The sequence below is a fragment of the Nyctereutes procyonoides genome, unplaced genomic scaffold (assembly GCF_905146905.1).
Source record: "Nyctereutes procyonoides isolate TBG_1078 unplaced genomic scaffold, NYPRO_anot_genome, whole genome shotgun sequence".
In the NCBI taxonomy this organism is placed as follows: Eukaryota; Metazoa; Chordata; class Mammalia; order Carnivora; family Canidae; genus Nyctereutes; species Nyctereutes procyonoides.
In genome coordinates, this window is record NW_026575051.1 from 44,795,778 (window position 1) to 44,821,446 (window position 25,669).

Consider the following 25,669-nt stretch of genomic DNA (forward strand, 5'->3'; position numbering starts at 1 on the left):
TCCAAGATCTTTAAAAGGCTGAAAGAGGGATGGCAAAGATAAAAAATGATAAGACCTGTCAAGAAGAACAAAGTCAATGTGTGTACATTATTCAGTTTAAGGAATTAGAGTCACAAGGTCAAGTGTGGGTAACATTAAATATGAATAATGAGGAATAAAATAAGTAAAAAGCAAACTAGTTTCATAAATCAATTCCAGAGCAACTGGGCTGGGGGAGGAAAATGCAGAACGGACGATAACCCATTGTGGCCTGTTGAAATGTCAAGATCTATTACCAATGACTAAATATCAATGTGTTCGTTCAAAATCCCAGTGTTTGGGATCATAAAACAGTGCATTCCATTGACCAGTGGGAACTAGAGAATTTGCACTTTGAAGTGTATTTAAACAAAACATAATAAAACAAAACAAAAAACACTGGCATTTGTAGCAGGAGGGAAATGGGTGTTAGAGGGCAGGTGGGGACTGAGAACATGTGAGCCTCATCATGGTGCACTGTCCCAGGATGGTCTGTGAGCTAGCCTGGGAGGGGACCCCATTTCTGCCTCTTCTGCTGTGTAGATGATGCTGGGGAAGAAGCTGCTATAAAGGACAAGCAAAAGAGGAAGGTCTGGAATGGAGTTCTGGGCAAGAGTCCATATGCCAAGGTTAAGGGCCAGAGCTCTTGCTCTCCATGCTCTCCCACTGGGAGCAGTGCGGGCGGGAGGAACAGGGATGGGCCCCTTGAGGAAGGAGGGGGACACTGGAGTTGGCCACTAACAACAGATTAAAGCCCAATGTAAACAGTGTGCCGGACACATGTGGGTCGCAGAGAGAGTGGTGATGAATAAGCATATATCCAGACAAGGACTTCAAACAGGAGGAGGCTGAGCAGTGATGAAAATGATTCAGTGCCTTCAGAAATGACTCATGAGAGGCACAGAACGTGAAGAAAATAAAGAGGAAGTGTCCACATTTATCAAAGCCCTCGACAAAGGATGGGGGGATGTACAATTAGAGAGAACAAATCATTGGGACAGGGGAAAGGAAGGGTGAGAGGCTGTGAGCTGTGTGGAAAGCAATCCAGTGATGTAAGGGCAGCTCCCCGGATCAATCCACCCTCGCTGAATCATAGCGAACACAAACTCATCTTCCAGGGCCAGTGTCTACTCAATCCAAGGGAATGCCCACTCTGGCTAGTACCAGTCTAGCTACCTTGCAGTCATTTCCATCCACAGGCTCTTTCTGCCTTTTGGGAGAGCTGAGGCCCAGCAGGTCTGTACGGGCCAGCAAACCAGGTATTTATAGGGCCCATTCCGTCCCTACTGGGGCAGTGTTTATATGACACCCAAGGCTACATGCTTTGATTATCGACCCTCCCTTCCATTACTCTTTTATAATATTCTAAACTCTTCTCAGCTAAACTTTTTAAAAAGATATAATTAATACTTAATGTTTTTGGATTAACTACTCCAATTTTGATCTCTCTCTCTCTCTCTCTCTCTTTCTTTTCCTTGGTCCTGCTTGATATTTCTAAACTACCTCTTGTATCATGTTATCCTTATGTCGGAGTGACTAGAGAGAATGGAGTGCCCCATCAACTTAGATTGAACATGGAGCATGAGTGAGGAGAAAAAAGCCCAAACAAACCTTGGTTGTGTTAAGTCCCTGAGGTTTCAGGATGGATTTGTTACTGTAGTGTGTAATGTAGCCTGTGTGCTGATATTATAGAATGGTTACTGTAAATCTAGACCTACAGCCCTCAGACTTTTATTCATCAAGAAATATCCATAGGAGCAGCCCCAGTGGTGCAGCGGTTTAGCGCCACCTGCAGCCTGGGGTGTGATCACCTGGAGACTTGGGATCAAGTCCCACATCAGGCTTCCTGCATGGAGCCTGCTTCTCCCTCTGCCTGTGTCTCTGCCTCTCTCTCTCTCTCTCTCTCTCTCTCTCTCTCTCTGTATGTGTGTGTGTCTCTATGAATAAATAAAATCTTAAAAAAAGAAAGAAAGATCCATAGGATTAACATCATATGTACTTCTTTATCCCTATTATAGGTTTTCTGACCTTGAGTCACATTGGGTCAGTTGTCCCAATCTATTTTATAAATGAGAAATTCATAGTGTTTACCATTCCTTCAGCTACTGAATATACACACTTATTTAAAAAGTGGTCACTTTGGGGGTGCTTGGGTGGCTCAGTCACTTGTGTCTGACTCTTGATTTTGGCTCAGGTCATGATCTCAGCGTGTGAGATCCAGCCCTGTGTCAGGCTCTGTGCTCAGTGGGGTAGGAAGTCTGCTTGGAATTCTCTCTTTCCCTCTCCTTCTGCCCCTCCCCCTTTCTCTGTTTCAAATAAATATATAAATCTTTAAAAAATAATAAAAACTAAAAAGCAGTCGCTTTTATATATAAAACAAAAACTCTTGGCTACTAATTGTTTTTTTTTATTTTTTTAAAATTTATTTATGATAGTCACAGAGAGAGACAGAGAGAGGCAGAGACACAGGCAGAGGGAGAAGCAGGCTCCATGCACCGGGAGCCCGACGTGGGATGCGATCCCGGGTCTCCAGGATCGCGCTCTGGGCCAAAGGCAGGCGCCAAACTGCTGCACCACCCAGGGATCCCCTTAGCTACCAATTGTTGACTACAATTCTATACTATAGTCATACTCATACAAGCATGTATAACTTTTACAAAACTTCCAAACATTCTTCTATTCAAGAACAAGTGCAGAAATCTGCATTTGTTAGGTTTGGAGAAACATACAGAAAGAAAGAGATGGTCAGGGCCAGGACATCCTCCTTTTTAAGGGCTAGGATGCCAGTAGGTGGTATGGACTTTAGTGGCTCCTTCTCCAAATATTGAAAGGTTACCCCTGTATTTGGCTATAATAAGTCTCAGATACACACATTTCCCCCCATTGCTTTTGGACTAGTATTTATTTTGAGACAGTGTTTTACAGCATTTGAAAAAGGAAGTATGATTTAAATCTCTACCATGCCAATCTACCAGAGCTAGAGCAAAATATCTCAGAATGTGAAACTCCCGTGTTCTGACACTGAGAATGAAGTACAGAGAAATATTAGTGGCATCAATGATTTTACAATCATTGCTTTACATTGATTTGCAATCCTACAGATTCTAAAATCTTATCAGTTTTATCCTCTTACCTGGGTCTTTAGGAACTTTGGGGTTATGTACTTAGATTCAACAGTGCCTAGCCTCTGAAATATATTTATTTTTTATTTTTTTAAAGATTTTATTTATTTATTCATGAGAGACACACAGAGAGAAGCAGAGACATAGGCAGAGGGAGAAGCAGGCTCCTCACAAGGAGTCCAATGCGTGACTCCATCCGCAGACCCGAGATCACTCCCTGAGCGGAAGGCAGACGCCCAACCACTAAGCTACCTAGGCGTCCCATGAAATATATTTAATAATTAAATCAATGTTTGTTGAGGGGATCTGTGGGTGGCTCAGCAGTTTAGCACCTGTCTTTGGCCCAGGGCATGATCCTGGAGACCCAGGATCGAGTCCCACATCGGGCTCCCTGCATGGAGCCTGCTTCTCGCTCTGCCTGTGTCTCTGCCTCTCTCTCTCTCTCTCTGTGTGTGTGTGTGTGTCTCATGAATAAATAAATAAAATCTAAAAAAAAAAAGAACTTCAATCTCTCACATTCTACAAACTTGAATCAAATACACATGTCTGGCATCCTTTTTGAAAGAACTCTGATATAAAGTCTGTACACTTTAACATAGCCCTCCTGGGAAGAATGTGTTTACCCTGTGACATTTTTAAAGACATGAACTTATATACCTTAACAAGTAAGAGTGAAAAAGACTTGAAAGCAGGTGGAACCCTGCTTTAAGATTCCTTAAATCTTACCAGTAGGCAATTCTGTGTTGTACATATATATGTTGTCTTCATCTTGTTTTGTCCTGACCTTCCACTGGGTGGAAGACTAGAGCATTTTGCTCCAAATTCTTAGGCACTTCTCTCTGAATATATTCGATTATCTAGATAGATGTTTCAAAATATTCTTTCCTTTTATTCAATGCTAAGGTTATAAAAAGAGTATTTCTGAGAAATGCACAATTGCTTTATCTAAAATTCTCTGTATGTGTGTTAAGTGCATGCATGCGCCCATGCCCACATGTGTTTCCTGTAAGCAGCAGGTGTGATGGAGATTAAGTGGAAAGAAGCTTTGGAGTCAGGCCATACAAGATTTGAATCTTAGCACACTAGCCTCTAAGAAATCACTTCTCCGAGTGCCAGCTTCCCTACCTGTAAAGTGGATATAGTAATGATACTAAATGCCAGGATGGTTTGGGATCTCAAATATTCTTTGCATGTAGAAGGCACGGAGTCAATAGTTCTTTCCTTTTCCTATTCAAGAAAAACTCCTGTGGGGAAACCTCTCATTAAAAATCACTAATTTCCTTTAAAAATAAATAGGTCTTCATTAACAAATCTATTAAATAGCTACAACAGGAGGACTAAATGCATACTTTGCCAGATTTTGCTGGAGATGGTTAAGCACCTGTGCTATTAATGAGTATGAAAGTGGCCAGGCTCCCACTACACATTCCACCACCATGCTGCTTTGGCTTGACTCACAAGCATAAATAACTTTGCCTTGAGAACCTGATCGACTTCTGGAAACAAAGGAGATTCATTCCAACATTGCCCCTGAGACATTTTGCAGCCAGCTGAGTTCATTCCACAGCTAAACCAAGTGACCCTGAAAGCCACGAAAGTCACTGCAGCAGCTCTAGAATCATTCTTTACCAAGAAATTGGTATTGTAAAAGGGGATTGCACAATATCAGGCCAGCTCTGGTGCAGACTTATTCCCTCCCATGCTACCTTTACTTATGCTATTTATTTTACCTCTAAAATATGCTATTGTTTTTAAAATTTTTATTTTTTAAATTCAAGTATAATTAACATAGTGTTATATTAGTTTCAGGTATACAATATAATGATTCAATAATTCTATATATTACGTGTTCATCACAATAAGTGTGCTCTTAATCCCTTTCCTTATTTCATCCTTCCCTCAACTGCCTCCACTCTGGCAAGCACCAGTTTATCCTTGATATTTAAAAGTCTGTTTTTTTGTCTCTTTTTTTCTTTGTTTGCTTGCTTTGTTTTTTAAATTCCACATATGAGTGAAATCATATGCTATTCATTTTTCTCCAATTGATTTATTTCACTTAGCATTATATCTTATATAGGTCCATCCATGCTGTTGCTAATAGCAAGGTTTCATTTTTTCTGACTGAGTAATACTCCATTTGTATGTGTGTGTGTATATAGATAGATATACATGTATATATCTATGTATCTATATACATCTATAATCTATATATATCTATACACACATTATATATATCTAAATCATATCTTCTTTTTAAAAATATTTTATCTATTTATTCATAAGAGACACACAGCGAGAGGCAGAGACATAGGCAGAGGGAGAAGTCCCTCAAGTCTCCTTCAAGGAGCCAGATGCCAGACTCGATCCCGTATCCTGGAATCATGCCCTGAGCCTAAGACAGATGCTCAACTGCCGAGCCACCCAGGGGTCCCTATATCATATCATCTTTATCTATTCATCTATCGAAGGACATTTGGGCTACTTCCATAATTTGGCTACTATTTGGTTAAATAATGCTGCAATAGATATAGAGATGCATATATCTTTTCAATTAATGTTTTCATTTTCTTTGGATAAATATCCAGTAGTAGAATTACTGGATTATATGGTAATATAATTTTTAATTTTTTGAAGGATATCAATACTGTTTTTCCATAGTGAATGCACCAGTTTGGATTCTCACCAACAATATATGATGGTTCCTTTTTCTCCACATCCTCGCCAACACTCGTAGTTTCCTGTGTTCTTGATTTTAGCCTTTTTGAAAGATGTGAGGTGATATTTCATTGTAGCTTTGATTTGCACTTCCCTGATAATGAGTGATATTGAGCATCTTTTCCTGTGTCTGTTAGCCATCAGTATGTATTATTTGGAAAAAAGTCCATTCATGTGTTCTGCCTATTTTTTAATTGGGTTATGTGGTTTTTTGGTACTGAGTTGTATAAGTTCTTTATATATTTTGGGTATTAACTGCTTCTCAGATATATCATTTGCAAATATCTTCTCCCATTGAGTAAGTCATCTTTTTGTTTTGTTGATGGTTTCTTTCACTGTGAAAAAGCTTTTTATTTTAGTGTAGTCCTAATTGTTTAATTTTGCTTCTGTTTCCCTTGCCAAAGGAGACATATCTAGAAAAATGTTTCTATAGCTGATGTCAGAGAAATTACCACCTATGTTTTCTTCTAGGAATTTTGTGGTTTCAAGTCTCTCATTTAGGTCTTTAATTAATCCACTTTGAATTTATTTTGTGTATGGTATAAGAAAGTGGTCCAGTTTCATTCTTTTGCATGTAGCTGTCCAGTTCTCCCAGCAGCATTTGAAGAGACTAACCTACTCTCCTATTTTGACTCAACTTTTCAAAATGCTGCGTAAGATTCATTTGCCCCATGAAAAGAGCTGACCATCTTTAAAATCACTCTTCCAGACTGCAGGTCTAACTACAGGGGTTGGGTTGGGTTTGTGAGTTTATATTCCATTTATTTGTGGCACTTACTCTTTTTATTAGTCTTGTCTCCTTAAGACCTGTAGATTGAATATTCCATGAGGTCAGGAGTCATTTATTTACTGCCTTTGTGAGTTTCCTGAATGTTCAACACAGTATTTATTTACTTTTTAATTTTTTTTGTAAATTTATTTTTTATTGGTGTTCAATTTGCCAACATATAGAATACTGGGTGTTATTCAACACAGTATATATTTAAAATAATATTGATTCACTGACTAATCCTCATAGAATTATTTGCCAATTTTTTGTGCCATTTAAAATACTCCTGCCCAGAATTTCTTCAATTGTTTTTTATTCATTCATATACGCATTTATTCACTCAATAAATAACTATTAAATGCTTATTAAAGTCTAGGCATTGGTTTAGGCCCTTGGGAAATACCCAAATACTACTTAGTCTTCTTCCCTCAAGAGCTCCTAGTCTTGTTTGGGGAGGTAAATAATTGTGATACAAAATAGTAAGTAATTAAAGGACCACTGTGGTCTAAAGGAGCTAGTAATTAACTAAGTAAAAAGGTCAGGAAAAGTCATAGATAAAGTGACAGGTAAAGAGTCTTCATTTATGCATATGAATTTTTCATATGAACAATATCAGGGGGTATATTTCAGGCAAAGCAAAAAATATGCAGTGATATCATGTGTTCAGCCATGGGGCACAGAAGGCAAATAATCAGTGGTGGGAAATGAGGTTAGGGAGACAGGCAGTGGGCAGAATCATGAAGAATCCTGGAAGCCAGATAGAGGAGTTGAAATTGATTCCTTCAGACAGAGAAGTGTATCGTCAATAACTTTGAGTCAGAGAGAGATGGGATTTACTCTTTCACTCAGTCCTCTTGGTCACTAGCATTAGTTGAGTTAGACTTGTCCTAACATGCATAATTTGCACTTAGCTAGGCAAACCACACGTTTTTCTTTTCCAAAGGAAAACTGTCTAATAGCTGCCTCTTAAATAGCATGTCAGAGAACCGTGTCAGAATGGAAACTCTGTTACCTGTTCCCTATTTAACTCACTCTAGTCGGCTAATATGCTACAAGGGAGCAGAGATCCTGTGTGTTTTGTTTACCCCTGTATCCCAGGACCTAGATCAGTCTGGCTCACAGAAAGTAACCAGTAACTACTTGTTCGGTAAAGGAATAAATTCATGAATAAACTTGAGTCAGGATTGGATCATTTTAGGGGCACCTGGCTGGCTCAGTTGGTTAAGCATGTGACTCTTGATTCAGGTAATAATCATGGTCATGATCATACTCATGGCTCAGGTCATAATCTCAGGTCATGAGATTCGGTTCTGTGCTGAGTGTGGAGCCTGCTTAAGATTTTCTCTCTCTCCCTCTGCTCCTCCCCACCATGGCTCATGCTCTCTCAATCTCTCTCTCTCTCAAAAAAAAAAAAAAAAAAAAAAAAGGATCATTTCAGTGCAAAAAGGTCTCTTTTTATCTTTTTATTAAGAATATAGGTCTGAATCTTTGAATTCACCTTATCTCAAACAGGTAACAAATCTGATTTTGGTCTCTTTTCAACCCCTACTTCATCTCAAAATAGAGGGTAGATGGTAATTTGTCATCTGTACATAGGTTCTGGCCATTGTGAATAGAAGAGAGAAGTCCTCAAGAAAGCTGGTTTGGTGTAACTACCTAAATTATATTTCTTTTTCCCAGCTCTCCACTGATAGTCAGACTTGTGCTATCAGACAAGTTAACCTTAAATGTCCTCTTCTATCCCATTTTCTCTGACCCAAATGCTCCTTTGTTTATTTATCTTTTCTCCAAATGAACATTCTTAATTCCTTCAGATTCTTTAATTACTCAAATGCAGATGAAGCTACTAGGCCCAAGATCTTAAAGCACAGAAATTTCTGTCACTATAACAATTTTTAAAAGCAGTTATGTAAAAAAAAAGTAGTTATTTAGATTTAATAAGCATTGTAAAGATTGTCAAAAAATATTCCTGAGTCAGATTATAGTCTGACCTGCTAAACTGCTAAATCAACAGCTTCTGGGAAGTAGAGAAGAAATGGAATAAATCCAGCTCTTAGAAGTCTCCACTATCAGATGTCCTCTTTGTGATATGAAACAGCTTTGGCTTAAGAGAAAAGAGACTTTGCGGGCTTGGCTATATTTGTTCAAAGCTTTTCTTGATCTTCACTTCTTCTGCCTCTTCCTCACTGTGTTCCACATCACACCCAACCCTCAGCTTCTGGATTTTTCTGACTCGTTCCTTCTATCTTCTGCTTTTGTCTTTGATCTCTTTTCCCATTGCTGATTGACTTCAAATTCTTCAACCTGGCTTCCAACTTATATTTCATCATCCAATAAATATTCACCAAGACAGAGTAGGCAAGCTAATTTGTCTACAAATTCTGTTCAGTAGGGGCACCTGGGTAGCTCAGTGGTTGAGAGTTTCCCTTTGGCTCAGGTTGTGATACTGGGCCAAGTCCCACATCAATTTCCCCACAGGGAGCCTGCTTCTCCCTCTGCCTATGTCTCTGCCTCTCTCTGTGTCTCTCATGAATGAGTAAATAAAATCTTTAAAAAAATTCTATTCAGTATCTAGGACAATGGCAATATACATGAAAACAAATAAATTAAACACATAAAACTGGGCAGATGCCCTCTAACCTGATGGACTTTTGACTCATCCTGTGGGGATGTTGACAGAGTGCTTCAAAGGACCTGAGGAAAGAAACAACCATCAGAATCAGCCACATCTTCTGCAAGTCCTTAATAGAATGCCATTTGTTGAAGGAAGTTAATCTAGATTTCCAACTCTACTTTTTATCTGAAAGATTTGATTCACCGTACTTTACTGATAAATTTCTCTTCTAAGATTATTCTCCCTAAAGGTAGGTGCCTAAGACTCTCTATTTGAATACTAAGTCCTTCTGAGTAAACATAACATTAATGAAGATAGTTTGAAGACTTTGACATACTTATTAGAATCCTCTTAGGATAGTATCACATAAAAAATTTCCAGTGTATACCTTGATTTGTCATTTCAAAGGTGGGTATAGCTTTTCTATTACCTGTTGTTATCAATCAAAATCAGTTTTTAAGGATGTGTGATTGGGATGAGTGTGCAGTCAATGACACAGATTTTATCTTTTGGATAAGCTTATTTGGACCCTGTTAGAGGAATTTACAGGCACATGTTCTTTAGCACCTTGATCTAATCAGCTAAAGTAAACATTTAATAGAATTTTCCTTCTTCTGGCCATTATCCTCCCATATTATAGAAATTATGGAGTTTACAAAACAGAAGAAAAAGGAGGAGGAGGAGAAGAAAAAAGAGTCTCTTTGGTAATCCTACCACCCAGAGAAACAATCGTTAACAAATATTTAGGTATGTATCTTTTACATCTTTTCTCTAGGCATAGTTATGTATATATTTTTTCTTTTCAGAAAATTTGGTCTTGTAATAAATATTGCTTTATACTCTGCTTTTTTTTCACTTACCAGTATGTCATATATATTTTATGTATCATAAACCAAGGGTGAACATAAATTTTTTTATAAAGGACCAGACAGAAAATATTTTAAGACTTTCAAGTTTTATGGCCTCTCTCTCAACTCTTCTTTGTAATGCAAATGCTGCCATAGACAATATATAAATGCATGGGCATGGTTGTGTTCCAATAAAACTTTATTTACAAAGCAGTTGGTAGACAGGATTTGGCCTGAGGGCCATAATTTGCCAACCTCTGTCAAAAATAAGTCTTCTGAGGCATCATTTAAAATGGCTAGATGGTATTTTCCCCTACCAGCCTCCAAATCCAGACAGATTCCATACAGGTTGCCATTTCAATGATGCTGCCACCTTCATTCTTGATTCCCTGTACCCTCAAGCTCCTATACCTATCTATTTCCCCAGTCAGTCCTGGATTATCCACTTCCCTTGCAAATACTCTCCTTTGCCTCATCTTCTTCCTTTGCTTTCTTCTCTTCTCCTGATAAGTATTGCCAGGAAAATTAATGGAGAAAAGAGCAGGAAACCTCAATTCAGCACTCTCCATACTCTCTTTAGCTCCTTGTCTCATTCCACATTCCCTTTACACATTTTTCTAAGCTTTCACTGTCTCATTAAATTGGACACTCACTTTCCTGACTCTCTTTGCAAATGGGTTTGTTTCATTCTTTCAGGGAGAACAGAGATTATGTGATATGTACCAACTTCTCTCTACCCAAAACTACTATGTATTAATAGAGTATTTTTGTGTACATCACTCACCTGCTCTTCAAAACTCTAGGTAGATTAACCCTTCCACTGTTGCAAGAGTCATGTCCCTTGTGCCAGCTTCATGTTCCTTCTCCATCACTTAGCACTCTGTTTTATGTATTCCATCCCTAATCATCTTTATTTTCCTCTGTCTAAAGGTACATCTTCAACTTCAAAAACAAACATACAAACAAAATGCTTACAAAATAAGAGAACACATCCTCAACCCCCACTTTAAGTGGCTATTCCTTTCCATCTCCCCTGCTTCCATATCTCCTAGTGACTCCTAGCAATTTAGCAACCACCACCACCCTTCTATAAAAAGTGCTCTTTCAAAAGGCCCTAGTGATCTTTTCTCCTTACTGCTTTTCTCCTACATAAGCACCTTCTCAGTGCTTTTTATTCCTTAGGCTTCAGTGTGTCTGTATTCTCCTGACTCTAAATTCTCTGAGCACACCTTTTGTTCTCATTTTAGGATTCCTCCACTTATTCCTGCCCCCTGGTTGAACTGTTTCCAAAAGTACTGTGCCCACTCTTCTCTCTCAGAAAACTTTCCTCTGTTAATCTTATTCAAACACCATCCTTCTGTTCTCGAGAAATGAAGATCTCTGGTCTACTTCTCCAGCTCTCCGTTTAAGTCTGTGAGTCGCAGCACAATGAACAATTTTGCAAACCTAGCAACTAACTTATTGCCAGCTGTCTGCATTTGTCTTCCTTGAGTTTATATATCTACCCCTTGCTACTTCTAATACTTGTTACCTATCATTCGCTAAGTAATTGTTTTGTGCTAGGTGCTGTCCAACTGCTTTACAAACATTATCTCAATTATTTCTCACAACCATTAGCAGAAAGTATTATTTCATTTTATAAAGAGAGAAACAGAGGTTCAGAAAACTTGTTCAAAATCACTTAGTAGTAGAGCCAGGACTTCCACTTATTCTATCTAGCTTTGGAATCTGGCTCAGTTATCTATTGCTGTAAAACAACCTGCATCAAAACTTAGTGGCTTAAGAAGACAATGACTTGGCTGAGTCTTCTAAAATGTCAGAATACAGAATTCAGAAGACACTTTCCCCAGCAAAACACAACTCAACTGGTGATAATTATTTTTAAAAAAAATCATTTAAAGTCTCTGGAAATTGTCCTAAGGGCATACATCAGAAGTTCTATTAGATTTCTCAATAAGAAAAACCAGTCTGTAGCATTTCATCCTTGATCCACTTCCTTACCCTTCCCCAGCTCATTGTTACTAAAGCCTATCTCAGGCACTCTACTCCAGACAGGTATTGCCAAAAGCATGCCTCCTACTTGCTTTCAGTTTGTGTCTAGATTTCATTTTGGGATGGATAGGTTGCTGGATTTCTCACCCTCTACCCCAGCTCCACATTGTGGAAGCTTTATGCCAGGTAGGTACAGCTAAAAGGATGGCCTCTCCTCTCCCTCACCCAATGTTGTCTCTTGGGGCAAAAGCTCTATTTTATGCACATCAAACAAGTAGGAATTCAGCCCAGGAAGAAAAGAAGGCCATAAGGACAAAGAATTCTATAATTTTGTCTGAGGAAATAAGCTTTACTTGAAATAGAGCATGGAGAACTCCATGCCTAAGGACATTGTTAAAAATAACAGATATTTATGTGTGAGCAATTAGTAAGAGGCTGGTAGCTCCTTGATATAAGCAAATGGCAGCACAGTTACAAATTTAACAGAGAGGATCAGGGAAAGGAACAGCCAAGAATTCTCCTTGGTTCACAATCCACTATGAGGATCAGGAAGACTGAGTTCATGTGCTAGACCACACTCACACAGGAGCAATTACAGCAGATACACATTTGAAAGCATTCTCCAAGCCTCACACGGGCCCATACACACAGAGCCAAAGCCTTCCTGGCACAGAGGCTTAAACATAACTTCTCACCAACTAACAATAAGCTACTCTGACCCAGCTGCAACTATTAAGAAGCTAACATTTAAAAAACAAAATCACAGTCATCCTTGGCAATCTGGGATATTGCATTATGACTAAAGTTTCATACTTTCAGAAATGATAAGGATGGGGAAATCTAAACTACTGATCTGTAGCTATACAGAGAACAACAATATAAACTCTCTGAACTGTAATAGAAATCTCCAAGCCACACACACACACATGTATAATGATAAATAGTAAAAATCTAACTGGCTGAGAGGCTTAAGTATGATCTTTGACCAGTAAGTGGCTTATTCCAGGGGCAATCACTAAGTAGTCAAGTTAAAAGATAAAAATGATTTTTTTTAAATCTGAGCAGAGAAATAACAGGCTGCACACTGCAGGAGAAATAATCACAGATTAGTTTGGCCAAGTCACTAAACAAATATCCAAAATGACTGTTTGTCTATCTAGAATGCTATAACAAAATACCTTATAGACTAGGTGGTTTATAAACATTAGAAATCTATCTATCACAACTCTGGAGGCTGGAAAGTCCAAGAACAAGGTACTGGCAGATTCTGTATCTGCTGAGAATCCACCTTCTGGTTCATAGATGGTCATCTTCTTGCTGTGTCCTCACATGGAAAAGGAGTGATGGAATTTTTATAAAGAGTCTCTTTTAGGAGGGCATTAATCTCATTCATGGAAGTGCCATCTTTGTGACCTAATCATTTCTCAAAGGCACCACCACCAAATACTATTACACTGGGGATTAGGTCTCAACATGAATTTTGGAAAATACAAACTTTTAGTCGATAGCTATGACCAAGCAAACAACACTGGTCCTGGCAAGGGGGCAGGATGAGAATTGGTATCTAGAGTTGCTGTGATAGATTATCTAAAATTCCCAGGGTTATTTTTTTTAAGATTTATTTATTTTATGTATAGAGAGAGTTTTTGAGACAGGGGAGGGGCAGAAGAAGAGGGAAAGAGAAAATCCTCAAGCAGACTCCTTGCTGAGCACAGAGCTCAACATGGGGATCGATCCCAGGAACCTGAGATCATGACCTGAGTTGAAATCAAGAGTCTACCCTTAACCAGCTGAGTCACCCAGATGCACCTAAAATGCCCAGCTTTTAACAAATATTACAAATATTCATGCAAAAAAGCAGAAAATTGTGAACCATATACAGGAAAAATAGAAAACAGGTAATAGAAACTACCTTTGAAGAGGTCCAGAAAATAGATTTAGCAGATAAAAAATTTCAAAGGAGCTATTACCAATAGTTAAAGAATTAAGTAAGATCATGATTAAAGAATAAGAGTAAGATATGATTTTAATGTCTTATAAAGCAGAGAATAGCAATAAAAAATAGAAATTGTAAAAAAAGAATAAAATGGAAATCTGGAGACGAAAAGTACAATAATCAAAATGAATAATTTACTTGTGGGACTCAACTGTATATTTAAACTGGCAAAAAAAATCAATCAGCAAGCTTGAAGGTAAATCAATAGAGATTAAAGAAAAACAAAAAGAAAAAAAGAATGAATAAAAATGAAGAGAATCTCAGAAAAGCATGGAACACCATTAAGCCCATCAAATATCTGCAATGGGAGTACCAGAAAAAGGAGAGAGATAAAGGGACACAAAAATTATTTTAAAATATAATAGCTGAAAACTTCCCATTAATCTACAAAACAAAGAAGCTTCAGGAACTCCAAACAGGATAAAAGCAAGAAGCTCTACACCTAAATATATTATAGTACAAAATGTTTAAAGTCAAAGATAAAAAGAGCTTCTTTTAAAAAAATATTTTATTTATTTATTGACGAGAGACCCAGAGAGAGGCAGAGACATAGGCAGACAGAGAAGCAGGCTCCTTGTAGGGAGCCTGATTGAGGACTCGATCCCAGGATCCTGGGATCATGCCCTGAGCCAAAGGCAGACGCTCAACCACTGAGCCACTCAGGTGCCCTGATAAAAAGAACTCCTTGAAAGGAACAAGAGAAAAATGATACATCACATGTGAGAGAACTCAGTAACAGTTGACTTGTGGATAAAAACAATGGAAACCAGGAAGAAGTGGAATGACATATTCAATGTGCTGAAGAAAAAGAATGTCAACTAAGAATCTTATATAAAGCAAACTACTTTTAAAAAATAAGGTGAAATAAAAAATTTCCAAGATAAACAAAATAGAGAATTTATTGCTAGCAGATCTTTATAAGAAATACTAAATGAAGTTCTTCAAGCTGAAAGCAAGTGACAATAGACAGAAATTCATATAAACAAAAAACCCAGAAGTATCAGTAAAAATAATTATGTAGATGATTGTGAAAGAATAATTGCACATTTCTTTTCTTCTTCTCTTAACTGATTTAAAACATAATTCTATAAAACAGTATGCATATAATTATATCACTGGCCCTATAACATATAGACATGTCATATGTTTGACAATAACAACACAAAGGAGGAAGATCCGAAGAAAGTTATATTGGAATAAGGGAATGGCATCAAGTGGTAAATCTAATCCACAGGAAGAAACAAAGAGAACCAGAACAAGTAAATAAGAAAATTAATGCAGTAAACTTAGCGAATATATATGTGTTCTTTTTTTTCCCTCTCAGGTGCTTTAAGAGACATAAGATTTTATAAAATATAATTATATCAATGTATTATTGAATCTATAACATATGTAAACATAATAGGCATAACAATAATAGCACAAAAAGTGGGGGAAGGAGGGAATGTAGCTATATGGGAATCAAGTTTCTATATTTCACTGGAACAAAGGCAACATAAATCTGAAACACATTTTGATAAATTATATATTGTAATCCCTAGCACAAGAATTAAGAAAAGAATTTGAGAAATAAAATTGAAAGTTCACTAAAGGAAATAAATATTATATTTTAAAATATCCACATATAACAAAATAAAGCAATAAAGGAGGAAAAGAGAAGGGAAAAAAATTGAAACATACATAAAATCAAAGACAACATGGTAAATGTAAATCCAATCCTATAAAAAAAATAACATTAGAGTTCTGGTTCAAGATGACAGGGTAGGAAGATCCTAAACCTAACCCCTCCCGTGGACACACCTAATTTAAATACAGAACAATTTCTTCTGTGGAAAAAATTCTCCAAAAACTAGCTGTGTGAATTGTGCACTTTGGGCAAACAAGAAAAAAACCCACATCAAAGTGGGTAAGAAAGACTGAGACACAATCTCACCATAAACCACATTCCCTACACAACAACCCAGAATCAGGAAGGAACTCAATCCAGAGCTTTACCTTGGAGGAGTGAAGGGTTTGAACCCTACTTCTGACATCCTAACTTTTAAGACCTGCACCTGAGAAACTAACCCCCAAAACAACTAACTTTGAAAGTTAATGGGGTTGAGTCCATGAGACTCATTACGCTACAGTAAGCTGAGAAACATTTCTTAAAGGGCTTGCTCTCCTAGTCCTTAGCCATTTCATGACCCAGTGCAAATGCAGCCAACAGAAAGGCACCCAGACTTTCTGTGAAAGAGCCTTATTTGCTTATTGTAAAGCATCAGCCTGAGAGGCAGGCATCTGATTTAACACACATCTAGAGGCTTGCTTAAATATTCCCCAAAGACAGGGGCCAATGGACACCATCTTTGTGCTCTCCCTCTGCCTCACACTAAGTCACTAGTGTCTTCCAGAAAGGAGCTTGTAACTTGTCTGGGACCCTGATTTTTGCAGCTGCCACCCAGGGGACACCTCTAGATAATCTGGGTATAGTGACCAGCAGTTTATACTTGCAAGTCCTAAGGACTCTAACAAATATAGAAAGAGTTCTCAACTGGCTACCACCCTCACAGCACAGTAGAAAAGCAACAGACTGAGGCATCCAGGCTTTCTGTGAAAGAGGCCTGTTTGTTTATCTCTATTTTGTTTGGGACCTCACCCTATATATTCACTCATCTAGTATTTGATTCCTTTTAGTATCCTTCATAATAAACCAGTAATATAATGAGAAAAAAAAACAAGGAAAAAAGCAAGAAGGAAAGAAAGAAAGAAAGAAAGAAAGAAAGAAAGAAAGAAAGAAAAAGAAAGAAAGAAAGGAAAGGAAAAAGAAAATGTATATATATATATATATATATATATATATATATATATATATACACAAAAGAATGTTATTCAGACTTAAATAAAGGAAAAGCCTGTCAATTGTGACAACATGTATGAATCTGGAGGGCATTATGGTAAATGAAATAAGCCAGACAGAGAAAGACAAATATTGCATAGTATCATGTTTATGTAGAATTTTTTTCAAAAATGTCAAACTCATAGAAACAGATTAGAAAAGTGGTTTGCAGGGGATAGAAAATGGAGGAAGTAGGCAGAGATTAATAAAACAGTCCAAACTTACAGTTTAAGATGAATAAGTTCTGAAGATCTACTTATAATATAGTGACTAGAGTTGATAACACTGCATCATATAATTTAAATTTGTTCATATTAGAACTTAAACGTTCTCTCACACACACTATATTGTATTGAATATATATATTAAAATTATATCTGCCAATTATACCTTAATAAAGCTGAAAAGAATTCTATATTTTTTCATATTTTAGATTCAAAGATACATATAGGTTGGAGTTAAAAAATGAAAACAGATGTAGTATGCAAACAACAATTAAAGAGCTGAAATGTCTGTACTGATTTCTGAAAAAATTGTCTTTAAAACAAACAAAAAAATGTTACCAGACATATAGAGGGACATTTAATGATAACAAAAGGACCAATCTATTAGGGAGATATAAAAATGATAAGCTATATACACTAACAAAAGCCCCAAAATACATGAGGCAAAAACTGTCAGAGTTTAAAGGCAAAACAGATAATTCTTGAATAATTGTTGGAAACATCAACACCTCAGTTTCAATAAGGATAGAATAACCAGGCCAAATATCAACAAGGAAATAAAGGGCTTCAACACTATTAACAAAAGACCTAACAGACCTTTATAGATCATTACATCAAACAGTAGCAGAATACATATGTTTCTTTCTTAAATATGTACATTTTCTAGTATAGCCCATATGTTAGGTCCTGAAAAAAAAAAACTCAATAAATTTAATAGTATTGAAGTTATACAATGTATGTTCTCCAACTACAATGATATGAAATTAGAAATCAATAACAGAAAGAAATTTACAAACATATGTCAATTAAACAATGCACTCCCAACAACCCATGGGTCAAAGAAGAAATTGCAAGGGAAATTAGGAAATACTTTGAGATGATTTAAAGCAAAGACACAATATACCAAAACTCATGAGATGCAGCTAAAGCAATGCTCAGAGGGACAATTATGGGTAAATGCCTATATTAAAAAAGAATGTCTCAAATGAGTAACTTAGTCTTTCACCTTATAAAGGCAGAAAAGAAGAAGATAAAAACAAAGAAAGCATAATAAAGGAATAATAAAGTTTATACTAGAAGCAAATGAAATACAGAATATAAAAACTTCAAGCAAATCAAAGATTAGTTCTTTAAAAAATAAAAAAAAAAGAAAAAGAAAACAGCCTACATCTAGCTAGACTGACTGAAAGACAGAAGCCTCAGTTACTAAAATCAGAAATGAGAGGACATCACTACTAACTGTACAGAAATAAGAAGGATTACCATGAGAATTCTGTGAATGAATGTATGCCAATAAATTAGATAGCCTAGATGAAATGGACAATTTCTTAGAAAAATGCAAATTGCTGAAACTGACTCAAAAAGAAATAGAAATCTGAGTATGCATATAACAATGGAGAAACTGAATAAGTAATTTTAACTTCTTTTTTTTTAAGATTTTATTTTTTTATTCATGAGAGACACATAGAGAGAGGCAGAAACACAGGCCTCAGGGAGGCCACAGAAACACAGGGAGAAGCAGGCTCCATGCAGGGAGTCCGAGGTGGGACTCGATTCTGGGCCTCCAGGATCAGGCCCTGGGCTGAAGGCAGCGCTAAACCACTGAGCCACCCGGGCTGCCCCGAGTTTCACTTTAAAAGGATAAATGATGTGGGAGATATGAAACTGGACCACTTTCTTACACCATACACAAAAATAAATTCAAAATGGATAAAAGACCTAAATGTGAGACAGGAATCCATCAAAATCCTAGAGAAGAACACAGGCAACAACCTCTTTGACCTCGGCAGCAGAAACTTCTTGCTAGGCGCATCTATTTTCACTAGATTCTCTTTCACTCTAGGCAGTTGATCCATCTGTTGCCTTTTAGAAACTTGGTATGAGTCAGAGACCTGTGACATTTCAGCTAGGTATACACGGCACTCATTGTTGGTCTTATGGTAAGCCTTTGATTCTTGTTCCAATCTCAGTGCACAGTCTTTCACTTGATTTTCAAGGATCCTTTTCTCCCTTTCTAGCTGTTTAAGCACTGTATTTAAGGATTCAACTGGCATTTGTTCATAGACACGGATAGAAGACAATCTATCTGAAGGATTTCCACGGATTTTTTCCATTTTCTCTTCTAGAGAAACAATTTGCTTTTCTAGTTGCTCTTTCAGTTCAAGTTGTGTCTCATAACGAACTTTCCATTCACCACCTTCATCATCAGTATTGAGTTTGACTTCCAGTTCCGCTATCTTGTGTCTTATTTCAAGCACTGATAATTGCACTATATCCTTCAGATGGATTTCTTTCAGAAGCTCCATTTTAAGGCGGTCAGTGCCCACACCGTCGAAGTTGTCGCCTCTTGCTTCCAACATAGTGTCAGATCAGAAATGTCCCCCCTCTTACAGCTAAGACCACAAGATCTGAAAAGCCACCCAGAACCCAGGAAGAGAGCACTGCTGCCAGCTGTTGCCATGGTGTACTGACTCCATAATTTTAACTTCTCAACGACGGAAAGCCCAGTGTAGATGGCTTCAATGGTGAATTCTCAAGAACATTTAAGGAAAAATTAATACAATCCTTCCAAACTCTTCCAAAAAATAGAAGAGGAGAAAACAATTCCCCATACATTCTTGAGGTTATTATTACCCTGATCCCCAAAACCAGACAAAGATATCATAAGAAAAGACAAGATCCTTTATTAATATAGGTCCAAAAATCTTCAGCAAAATATTAGCGAACTGATTCCAACATGTCCCATGAATGTAAGATTAGTTCAACATATTAAAATTAATTAATACAATACAGCATAGTAATAGAACAAAGGATAAAAACCATAAATAATCTTAGTAGTTACAGAAACAGCGTTTGACAAATCCAACACCCTTCCATGATTAAAGAACACTAAACAAACAAGGCATGAAAAGGAATGTCCTCAAACTCCTAAAAGGCATCTAAAAAATACCCACATTTACAAATACTTACTGATGAAAGATTGAATGCTTTCCTATGAGAGGAGGAACAAAGATGTCTTCTCTTGCCACTTCTTTTAATTTTTATATTGAGGGTTTGGCCAGGGAAATTAGGCAAGAAAAAGAAATAATAGACTGAAAAGGATGATGAAAATCTATATCTGTTCTCAGATGACATGATGATGTGATGTTGTATACATAAAATTATAAGAAATCTGCTGAAAAAATCTTATTAAGCAAGTTTAGCAAGATTAAAGGATCTAAGATCAATATAGAAAAATCAATTGCACTTCTATACACTACCAATGAAGAATCCAAAAATGAAATTAAGAAAACAAGTCCATTTACCAGTGTCAAAAAGAATAAAATATTTAGAAATAAATTTAACAAAGTGTAATATTTTTACACTGAAAACTATGAAACATTGTTGAAAGAAAGAAGATTTAAATAAATGGAAATACATCCCATGTTATTGTGTCAGAAGATGTAATAGTGTTAAGATGACAACACTCTCCAATTGATCTACAGGTTCATATAATGTCAGATATCTTTCTTGCATAAATTGGCAATCTGGTTCTAAAATTCATATAAAAATGCAAGGGACTCAGAAGAGTCAAAACAATCTTGAAAAGGAAGACCAAGTTGGGGAACTCCCTTCTCAGTTTTAAAAGCCACAGTAATGAATAAAGATGGATTAGTGCTGGCATAAGAATAGACATATAGATCACCAAAAGAGATTTGAGAGTCCAACTCATATTTATGGTCAGTTGGTTTTCTAAAAAGGTGTCAAACCAATTCAGCAGGGAATATCTTCAATGAATGGTGCCATCCATTGGATATCCAAATGCAAAATAATGAAATTGGTCTTCCTTTTCTTTAGAGAAGATAAACAAATGGCTAAAAGCATATGAATAGATAGAAGTGCAACATCATTAGATGTTAGGAAAATGCAATTCAAAAGCATAATGAGATACCCCTGTACACACTAAAATGGCTGTAACTAAAAGAATAAGCAGTAACAAGTGTTGACAAGCACATGGAGAAATTAGAACCCCCATACACCAATGAAAGGAGTGTAAAATGAGAAAGGTACTTTGAAGAACTGTTTGGCAGTTACGGTGGATTTTTATTTTATTTAATTAGCAAATATTTCTAGAATCCCTAACACGTGCTAAACATTTGTACTAAGTGCTTGGGATACAAGATAGCTAAACTATCATCCTTAGTATTACACGATAGCTAAACTATCCTCCTTACTATTACATGCTTACTATTACTGTAAACAAAAGGTTGCAATTCAGTGTGCCAAGTCTCATGCATGAGTCTTGATAGCGGAATAAAGAAAGAGAATAGTAAGGAGTTCATAATGAAAGCATGTGCCAGGAGTTTTGGATCATGCAGAGAAGATGAGCTGTTATCCTCTAAGGCACTGAAAGCCATTGAAAGACTTTAAGTAGGGAAGTGGAAGTAGTGCATCTGCCCTGTCAAGGGACCCTCATGGCAATAGTGTGGAATATGGACTAGAGGGAGGCAAAAGTGGAAGTGGCCAGAAAAACAACGAAGACCCAACATACAGCATTATCCATGGAGTGGATAAAAATACATAGATTCAAGTGACATCTCTAAATTAAAATTTAGTAGATTTAGTAATGAGTTGAATGTGTAGGGTGAGGGAAGTGAAGAAATAAATAGTAGATGGACAGCTAATTTTTTTTAAATGGCTCTGAAAAACTGCATGTATTTATGAGTATATAAATTTATTATAATTTGACTGATAAAAAGAATGCATAGTATATAATTTTTAAAATAATAAAACATGCAACATTCTTTCCTGTAAGTTCCATATAGCCAATTAATTCTCACAGATTGCCTTCATTAATTTTTGCTGAACTCTTATATCTTTGGGCAATCTATATTTGCAGTCCAACAATGGTTTGACAGATGAAATTGCATCCTAATCTGCTAACTCTTTACCTAACAAAATTATTTTCACTAAATCCGACATAAACTATTTCTCATCTCCACATAATTAATTCTCATTAAATTAAAACTTTTCAGCTTCAGCACTAGACACAACACATTTGCATTATTAACATTTTCTCCATCACTTTCTTAAGCCTGGACAACCAACAAAAGGACATCAAACCCTGATTTTTAGCATTTGTCAATTTCCATGGTGAAAATGTTCTCATATGGCTAATTTCAAGGTACCTATGTCATGTTGTTAAACAGGAAGTTGGAAGAAATGAACAATAACACCCCATTATGCAGTATTTCTTTTTTTAAGTTTTTATTGAAGTTTTTGTTTAAATGATATTAACTTAGATTCAACTTTTAAAAATTTTCATTTAAATTCAATTTAATTAACATACACTGTATTATTAGTTTCAGAGGTAGAATTTAGTGATTCATCAGTTGCATACAAAACCCAGTGCTCATAAGAAAGAAAACAAAACAAAAGCAAAAACAAAACACAAAACCCCAGTGCTCATTACTTCAAGTGCCCTCCTTAATGCCTATCATCCAATTACCCTCCTCCTACCTCCCCTGCAGCAACCCTCAGTTTGTTTACCATAGTTAAAAGTCTCTTATGATTTGCCTCCCTCCCTGTTTTCATCTTATTTTATTTTTCCTTCCCTTCCCCTATGTTCATCTGTTTTGCTTCTTAAATTTCATGTATAAGTGAAATTTGGTATTTGTCTTTTTATGGCTAAGTAATATTCCATTGTATACATATCCATCTTCTCTGTTGATGGACATTTGGGCTCTTTCCATGTTTTTGGCTATTGTGGACATCGCTGCTATAAACATAGGCAGATACAATGTAAACTCAAGAGCATAAGAAATAGTAAAACCATTAGGAAATGGTGATTTTCAAGTATTTATTACCTTTTGTTTTAGCATAATTTATTAAACTATAATTTTATATAGTTAAAATTTTAATGATGGCTGTGTTTTAACAACTGACTTTCGAAATTCTCAATATGTAAAAATTGGTTCATGTGAGTTGGTATAAGCTGGCTCCACACACCATTGCTGCCAAGTATTCTGGCTTGAATGACAGCTAAAAATTGAAGATGAAAGGTATACACTTTGGATTTGATATAAATATAGCATGACAAAGACACAAAATTAATCTTTTTTAATATCCATGCCAATATTAGATTCAGCTCATATATCAATACTACCAATAATAAAAACTACTGGCTTAAATAAGATAAAAGGTTATTTCTCTTTAAGGTAAAAGAATCCAGAAGGAGACTGCCTACGCTGGAACAGTGCCTACATTGTTATAAAGCCCAAGTTCCTTCCATCTTTATGCTTTACCACTTCATTGTTCAAGATGGTTACCTGAGCTCCAGTTTTATTTACTTTCTAGCCAACATGAAGGAGGAAAGAGGTAAAGGAAAGACAAGTCCTTCTAATTAAGACACTTCTAGAAGGAGAAATAAATGGTTCCATTTATTTATTAATTTTAAAGATTGATTTATTTTGGAGAGAGAGAGCATACACAGGGAGGAGGGGCATAGGGAGAGGGAGGGAGAAAGAATCCTAAGCAGACTCCCCAGTGAGCATGGAACCTGACCCGGCCTGATCCCAGGACGCCGAGATCATGACCTGAGTCAAAACCAAGAGTCTGACACTCAACCGACCGAACCATTCAGGTACCCAAAAACGTTTCCATTTAAATATCACTGGCTAAAATATAGTCACATGATTCACAGAAATATAGTCTAGATTCGTGAAAGATTACAAAGATAGTCTTTTATGTGGATGGCAATGGCTTGCTATGTATTAAGTTTCACATTTCTAAGGCTCATGTGTCCAAAAATTAACAGATGAGTGAACATTAGGAAGCATCTTACAGTCTCTACCTCAAAGTCTTAGGCCCGAGGCTCCATTTTTTTTTTCACTTTGGCTTAAGCCAGTGCCAATGGAAAGAAAATACACTATATCTTAAAATAGCCCAATCCATTCAGAGAACAACATTTTAGCCACTAAAGTGTGTTCTGCTCTAGTCCAACCTGGTCTGCCATCATCCGACCTGGCATGGGCTATGCCCTAAATAGGCTGGAGACATTTTCTCCTCATTATCACCTTGTTAAGCAACCCCCTGCCTCTGAGGCATGTTCTGGGATCTTAACGAGGTGATAATGAGGAGAAAAATGATGTGGCAGTCTTGGTCTGGTCTAGTCTTCATAGTCCAGAGGAGACCTAAGCTTTAATTAAAAATACTTTGCTTTGATAGAAAACTTTCAGAAGACATATATTCTTGATGTGGCTGAATAGAAGGAAGCATGGAGAAATGTGTATTTCTATTACCATATATCTAGGAGATGTCTTTCTCTCTCTACTCCAACAAAGAGAGGTACACTCCTTAAAAGAAATAAGTTACAAGAAAAGGCACAAGATTAAGGGTAAGAAAAGTCAGGGGAGAAAACAGACTTGAAGAAACATAAGTCCAGGTGATCTACATCTTATAGATAGAACATTTAGATTTTTCCTCCATTTTCATCTGACCATTTGGTGCTCTTTGGGCCTGCTCCGTATAGAAAAGTGTTTTATTATATCTATGTGTTTGGTCCATTTCACTTCAAATCATACAAACCAGATAGTTCATTCAAACTGTGAAGGGTTTACATGATATTATTTGAGGAACATACTTCACAATGACTAATTTGGAAGGCTTTCTTTCTTTAAAATGTAATTCTGGTTTGTTTACTAAAATAAAGGATAGCTTCTTTATTGCCTACAAATAATTTTAAAATCAACCCACTTCATCAACATTAAAGATAGTCACTGATCACTTCGGATTGTTGGGGAAATATATTAAAGAATGCCTGCATTTAAGTTGTCTTTATTAAAAGGTCAAAATACTTTCCTAACCTTTAGATGTTCTCCAGTTATCTCAATGAGACAATTTAAGGAAAGAAAGAAAGAAAATTTATAGCGCCATGTTACATATGGTGACACGGAGCACTCCTCTACATGAAGTAAAGTGCTGGATCACAGCCCAGAAGACCCATCAGCGCTGTTTCCCAGTGGCTGTCTATCTTCATGACAAATTCTGACCACCCAACAGTCCATTTGGCCGTGGTGAACACAGGGGAAGAAGAGAAATGGCCAAAACCCACCATGCTGACACACAATCATGCCACAGTCCATTTGTTCATTTGTGCTTAAGTCTGAAGCAAATGGAGTCAAAGGGACTTTCCCAAGGCTGATTCCTCAGAAATGATAGATTCGCTTCTCAACCTATTTGGCCACATCACACAGCTGATTAAACTATTCCACAGAAAATCATATTTTATTATTAGAAAATCAGTATACCTTTACTTGATTTTATTATCTGGTCTGTCTCTTGGTAACCCATCAGGGTCATGATCAATCACTCTTCACACATTCTCGTCAAGATGAAAAAATTCCAGGACAGTATTTTTTTTAAATCTAAACTAAGCTATTTATCAATAAGAAACTTCCAAGATTGTTAATGCATGAAATGTTTTGTTAACATCTGATCTTGATTTCTTCTATT

The 25,669-nt window shown here is 36.6% G+C and overlaps 1 protein-coding gene across 1 annotated transcript; it reads right to left on the reverse strand.

Annotated features, from left to right (window-relative positions):
• Window positions 1-485: 485 nt before the first annotated feature.
• On the reverse strand, window positions 486-19,536 carry LOC129512403 (coiled-coil domain-containing protein 169-like). Its single transcript, XM_055329620.1, has 2 exons — window positions 18,950-19,536; window positions 486-582 (listed from the first exon to the last, which is right to left on the reverse strand). The coding sequence occupies exons 1-2, from the start codon at window positions 19,534-19,536 to the stop codon at window positions 486-488; spliced, it is 684 nt and encodes a 227-aa protein (XP_055185595.1).
• Between the last annotated feature and the right edge of the window lie 6,133 nt (window positions 19,537-25,669).